This window comes from Trachurus trachurus (genome assembly GCF_905171665.1).
Source record: "Trachurus trachurus genome assembly, chromosome: 1".
Classification (NCBI taxonomy): domain Eukaryota; kingdom Metazoa; phylum Chordata; class Actinopteri; order Carangiformes; family Carangidae; genus Trachurus; species Trachurus trachurus.
The window spans coordinates 26,970,432-26,976,796 of NC_139891.1; the positions used below are offsets into that span (position 1 = coordinate 26,970,432).

The following is a 6,365-nucleotide window of genomic DNA, read 5'->3' on the forward strand; positions in this document are numbered from 1 at the left end:
GAAACTGAGTGAAAGTTTAGGCAGGTGAAGAGGGGATTACAACAGTCCAGTGATGATATGGAAGCGTGAATAACTTTTTCTGAGTCATTGTAACTGAGCATGATCTTTGAAATATTTCTTAATTGATAAAATAAATAATAATAACTTTAGGCCTATATCTTTACAAAACAGAAATGTAAGACAGAGGTAATCAGATAGCCTATACAGTTGGTTATAATCTCTGCTCCTTATATAACAAACATGCAGATGAAAGCGATCTGTAAACCACAAAGATAAGAGAAACTTCACGTCTCTCCTCCAGTGACCTGACTTTGCACTGTAGCCTCGGTTACAGGAGGTGTGGTCTCCTCCTCCTCCTCCTCCTGCGTCTCGGGGGGATAAAGCCGTTTCCTGCCTCCTGGGCTGCGTCAAACTATTCAGCTGGAAAACAACTAAATCCATTGGTTCAACTCTGAGACACTTGGCTTCTTATGCAACAGGTCCGGGGCACGGAGGTCTGAAAAGGCATTTGCTCTGATTTGAGGCCTGAGAGAGACAACACCACTGTCCAACACGTAGACATGAGCCACCTCTTGTACTTCTCCGCAGAGACCTGGACGCTCCTGGCCGCTTTCATCACACTGTTTTTCGTGTAAGTGTCAGTCCAGCCTACTTTTATCTACATTGTAGCGCGCGTGTAGGTCTTTATATGATGTTGTTTGTTTGTCTCTGCACAGATATGCCTACTGGCCGTATGGCACCTTTAAAAGAATGGGCATCCCTGGCCCCACACCAATCCCCTTTCTCGGCACCATGCTGGGTTATAGAAAGGTTAGTCAATATAACTTTTGTTTTTGTTTTGTTTTTACAGTGTAGGCTTAACTACAAAAGTTTTCAGTTTACTTCGAGACACTTCGCTAAAGCCTTAAACACTTAAATCCCACCAACAAATGGCTTTTGTCGGTTCTAGAGAAGACTTCAATCAGCTTTCACGCAATGGTCAAGTGGGTCTGGTTCCGATCGGTATTACTATGTAAAACAACACAGGTGGTGGTGTGAATATGTTCGCTCCTCTTCCTGGTGAGGAGGCGTCTCTCTCCGGGCAGAGACACCTGTGAACACACCTCACCTGTCCGGTCAAGTTACACCTGCTACACCTGAAATAAAGCGCTGTACGGTTCCCCCCAGAGAATATAGATTCAGTCTAATACGACTATATATCTGCAGCCCTGTAATAACCCCCTCTTCCACGTCATGGTGCTGTTTAACTGTGTGGCACCGTGCGGGGAGGTGTTTCTATTATTTAGCTGATCCTCAATAAAAGTCAACACCACAAAAAAAACAAAAACAGCCTGCTGAACAGAGTGAATAGGCGATTATAACTTTGTCAAATGAAGATTTATGACGCCTGTTAGAGTATGGGTCAATGATGTGATGCAGCCCAGTGTCAAGTGGTGTAATCAATTAATTTTCATTAAAAAAAAATCTGACTGTAGCCTATAGGCTACAGGAAAATAAATCTGGACTCAATAAAACATGTGGAATAAATGCAACTCACTTTTGCAATGCAACACTATGTTTCTTGACAAATTTTACATCATTTGTCACATTATCTAGAAAAAAAGCTGTGTTTTTAGGACATGTTCTGCCCAGTGTTGCCAATATGCATTATAATATAAATATAAAAATACAGAAAAAGAAATAAATCTATTTCAATGTAATGTTTCAGAAGAAAGTAGTATATGTTTTAATAAATACACTTAAAGCAGAAGTAAGCTGAATATTTGTGTTAATATAAGTCTTAAGTAGTTATATTTTCCGACAGCAATCACTTACATAGAGTGTTTGGTCCGAAACACGGGTCTGTCAGTCCCTCTGCTCTGCTGTAAGCCGAGGAGAAAACTTCTTGTATACTTCCTTGTATCCTACAAGCTTTATCCAATGAGGAGAGAGAACGGCATGAAGGGCTGTGTGTGCAGCCAAGGGATGTGCATGAATGTGGTGACGTAGGGACGAGGACCAATAGATCCATGACGAGGGCGGGGGCTGCTAACTCCATTGGCTGACAAGAAGTTAGCCAAAACGACCAGACCTTAAGTCCACTGTAGGTGGATACAATATTTAATATTTATCATTCTTTTGTGGTTACACCATTTGACGTTTTCAGGGGCATTCAGTCTTAAAGAAAAAAAATCTCTCTTTTGCAGAAAGAGTATAAAGCTGCCACAGTTTTACAGCCTTTGTTGAGTTGTTTCAACAGTCTTGCTCTTACCTGGACTCACCTGGTGAGTAAGTCACCTGTCTTACCTGGTGAATTGAGGTGTCATCACTTTCCAACATCCTGCTCATAGTCCACCTAAAAGACTTAAGGACGGTTTTCAGTTGGTCAACAGCTGAAATATCTGTTATGAATTTGACCCTGGTGAACATCTACATTCAGTGTCTCGGTTGTATTTTTGACGAGGTGAAAAAATTAAATTGCAGTTTAAATGTTGTGTTTAAATTGTAAAAATTGCAGAATCTAACATTGTTCCTGATAAAATAAACATACTGTACAAATATCTTGATATTATTGTTCTCTTCCTAGGGATTCTTTAACTTTGATGCAGAGTGCTTCAGTAAATATGGGAAAACATGGGGGTAAGTCTACATTTGTACATGTACTGAGAATTATTTAGAGTGTTTATGTATATGTTGTTGTTGGAGGTGCTAGTCTGTCAACATAAAGTTTGCAGATATCACGAAACTCTCACCTGTCTTCATGTTCACATTCTTCTCTGTTCTTCTTATCTCATCTAGCATTTTTGATGGCCGTCAGCCTGTGCTGTGTATTGCGGACCCTGCCATGATTAAAACAATTCTGATAAAGGAGTGTTACTCTCTGTTCACCAACCGCAGAGTACGCACCAACTACAAACATCTTCAGTCACTCATCATGATCTATGTCCTTTAATTGAACTCTCGTCAGTAGTTGTTTTCTAACTCGGTTGCAGAACTTTTATCTGAATGGACCACTGTATGACGCCGTGTCCACCGCTGAAGACGACCAATGGAAGAGGATTCGCAGTGTCCTCTCTCCTTCCTTCACTTCAGGAAGACTGAAAGAAGTGAGTAAGAGTCACTCCTGCTCATGGCCTCCTCTGGATTGTGTTGCATATTCAACAACATATTCTACCAAGATCAGTGTTGTAACTTCTTCAGTGTATATGTGACTGTTTTCTCTCTCCATCTGTGTCGGTCTGCACCTCAGATGTTTGATATAATGAAGCGGCACTCTGCTAACCTCATCAGCAGCATGGGCAAGAAGGCAGAGAAGGACGAGCCCTTAGAGATGAAGGAGTAAGAAGACTCAACAACCCTTGAACTTCATTCATTCATTCATTTAAATGATCCCACAAATGCATTACAACAACTGGATGTGTGTTTTTTTTTAAGGTTCTTTGGATCCTACAGTATGGATGTGGTAACCAGCACAGCATTCAGTGTCGACATAGACTCACTCAACAACCCTTCAGATCCCTTTGTCACTAACATCAAGAAGATGCTGAAGTTCAACCTTTTCAACCCTCTCTTCCTCATTGTTGGTACAGTAGCTTCTCATTTTAAATGTGAATGGACAACCAAAAACATGTGTGTTAGATAAACCTGCATGTCTACAGTCACTGTCTTTCCTGGTGTTCTTGTTTCCTCCATTAACACATTTCTTTCTTTTTCTTCTTCAGCCTTCTTTCCTTTCATGGGTCCTATACTTGAAAAGTTTGAGTTTTCGTTTTTCCCAACCTCTGTCACGGACTTCTTTTACGCTTCACTGCAGAAGATCAAGACTAATCGAGAGACCAGCAAGTCAACGGTACGGTTGTTTGTTTGTTTATATGTATGCATGTATGTATGATGTATGTATTCAGAAATATAATCATCATTTTCTTCTACATGTCTGCTTTCAGAGTCGTGTGGATTTCCTTCAGCTGATGATTGACTCCCAGAAAAACGAGGCAGCAGAAAAGGATAAAGGTGATAAACACATACACAGCCATGACACATCTGTGTGTTAAAGCACAACGCTGCTGTGAATACTAACTCCTCACTCTCTCCTCAGGTTTGAGTGATCATGAAATCCTTTCTCAAGCCATGATTTTCATCTTTGCTGGATATGAAACAAGCAGCAGCTCTATGACTTTCATGGCTTACAATCTGGCGAGAAACCCTCATGTCATGAAACGGCTGCAGGAGGAGATTGACTCCACCTTCCCAAACAAGGTATATGTGGGAGTGAGAGGAGTGGTCAATGGTCCAGTGTGATGAATGACAATTAATCTATTCATCATAAATCATGTGTATGTGTTTTCGTCTAGGCTCCTGTTGAGTACCAGGCACTAATGCAGATGGAGTATTTAGACAGCGTCATCAATGAGTCTCTCCGACTTTACCCCATTGGGGGACGTCTGGAGCGTGTGGCCAAGGCGTCTGTGGAGATAAACGGCCTTGTGATTCCAAAAGATATGGTTGTCATGATCCCATCGTGGCCCATGCACAGAGACCCGGAAGTGTGGCCCGAACCAGAGGAGTTCAAACCTGAGAGGTATCAGGAGGATTTACACATTAAGTTTTGTTGATAAAAACACCCAGAAAAAGGACCTGAGCTCTGCAGATCATATATTTGTGTGTGGGTTTGTGTTTATCCTCAGATTCAGCAAAGAAAACAAGGACAATATAAACCCCTACATATACATGCCGTTTGGAGCAGGACCCAGGAACTGCATCGGGATGCGATTTGCGTTTGTGATGATGAAACTTGCAATAGTGGAGATCCTCCAGAGGTACAGCTTCGCTGTGTGCAAGGAGACCGAGGTGAGACCACACATGGTCATATTTACTCACTGCATGTTGTTTTTTTGTGGTATATGAGTGTAAAGTTTACATTTACATTATCCATGGCTGGAGTGACAGGGATATTAAGGGTTTCATGTAATTGAACTGTCTGTCTTTCTATAAAATGACGTAACACTAGAATATAGATTAATATTTTAATACATATCTGTATCGTCCAGCTCTGCAGGGGTTTAAAACGTTTCAACCACCTTGGGCACTGCCAGCTGTTTGATTCAAAACAACAAGGCTGAGTTTTTTTTCCATTGCTGACTTGACTTGTTTTATTCTCTCCTTACATGTATTTTCCTCCCAGATCCCCTTAGAGCTGGAGCTAGAGCTGATAACACCGAAACGACCACTCAAACTGAAGCTGGTGCCACGATCCGAAACCTCCAGCTAACTCAACAAAATGAAAGATTGTCATTTAAAATTTTTATCTGCGTTGTTCTACAGCTCGATCATGCCTGATTTGAACAAGCAGCTTGTGTGTACCCTTGTATTAGTTAGTTCTCTTTTTTATATGTGTGTTAAGCATCTTTCTTATGATTATTAATCCCACATTGTGTGACAAATACATCTATCGACACATTTATGCCTGTGTTATCAATAAAGCATCATATTCAACTTTCCCTTGCAAATATCCTTACATATTATGTGACGTGCACCAAGTTTCTGAAATGTGTTTAGACATAGTTGTACGACAAAAATCTTTGTTATGCATTCACAGAAGTTTCAAAAATATGTTGACTGTTGCTTCACTAGTAGAATATTTCTGCGGTATGGGCTCAGGTCAGGTGGACAAAATAACATGCTAACTTGCTATATAATTAGTCAACCGTTGGCCCAGAGGAGTGAAGTGAGAAGTTTGAGAACTATTTTTCTTTGCAAATCAATGAAACAACTACAAAGAGACACACAAAATTCATTTTAAAAATGCAATTAAGTAACAAAGATGCAAAAAGAAGTAAATATAAGACCATGCATAGCAATCAAACAGATGCAAAACAACTGAATATACAATAGTTTTAAGTCTGTGAGTGGAGTTGCTTTTTACACACCTGTGCCTGTTGTCTCTGTCCATGAAAACCAAACATCAGCAGCACTTGTCACCATACTCTAAAGGTTTCACCATAAAATTATATGAGTTATATTATATTTAACCAACAGAAAACCTCACATAGCAATATTTGTAGTAGGCTGATTAATTAAATTACATTATACAGGTGTTTGCATTTCTCTCCATCTTTGTAACATGACGTGTGACTGAAATACATTTTAAATTTCCAGGTCTAACTAACCATCTAAAAAGGTAGGGCCGGTTTACTCGGATAACTCTGATATCAGCAACACAATAAGTTAATTTTTGACCAGATATTTCGGTGATAAAGTGCAGGAAGTGGTGTTATGTGTACTATGCACACACAGTTTCTGTGACTTTATATAATCTATCTCCCTCTACACACTGTTTTATATCCCAGCAGCACACTCTAGTGGATGCTCTGTTTACTTTTTTTTTT

The 6,365-nt window shown here is 40.1% G+C and overlaps 1 protein-coding gene across 2 annotated transcripts; it reads left to right on the forward strand.

Annotated features, from left to right (window-relative positions):
- Positions 1-388: 388 nt before the first annotated feature.
- On the forward strand, positions 389-5,448 carry LOC310993397 (cytochrome P450 3A30-like). Of its 2 annotated transcripts, none has more exons than XM_083981733.1 (13): positions 389-631; positions 717-810; positions 2,567-2,619; positions 2,779-2,878; positions 2,973-3,086; positions 3,230-3,318; positions 3,415-3,563; positions 3,702-3,829; positions 3,924-3,990; positions 4,076-4,236; positions 4,332-4,558; positions 4,665-4,842; positions 5,174-5,448. In XM_083981733.1, the coding sequence occupies exons 1-13, from the start codon at positions 561-563 to the stop codon at positions 5,246-5,248; spliced, it is 1,506 nt and encodes a 501-aa protein (XP_083837859.1). In that variant the 5' UTR covers positions 389-560; the 3' UTR covers positions 5,249-5,448. The 2 variants fall into 2 exon arrangements, with proteins under 2 accessions (XP_083837859.1, XP_083837860.1); XM_083981734.1 differs by having other exon boundaries at positions 4,665-4,827; positions 5,162-5,448.
- Positions 5,449-6,365: the final 917 nt, after the last annotated feature.

Bases quoted from the DNA above. Each gene is read 5' to 3' on its own strand.
- LOC310993397 (XM_083981733.1), top strand. From the start codon at position 561: ATGAGCCACCTCTTGTACTTCTCCGCAGAGACCTGGACGCTCCTGGCC. The intron at 811-2,566 runs GTTAGTCAATAT...TTCTCTTCCTAG, and splicing joins CCATGCTGGGTTATAGAAAG to GGATTCTTTAACTTTGATGC. The intron at 3,087-3,229 runs GTGAGTAAGAGT...TCTGCACCTCAG, and splicing joins CTTCAGGAAGACTGAAAGAA to ATGTTTGATATAATGAAGCG.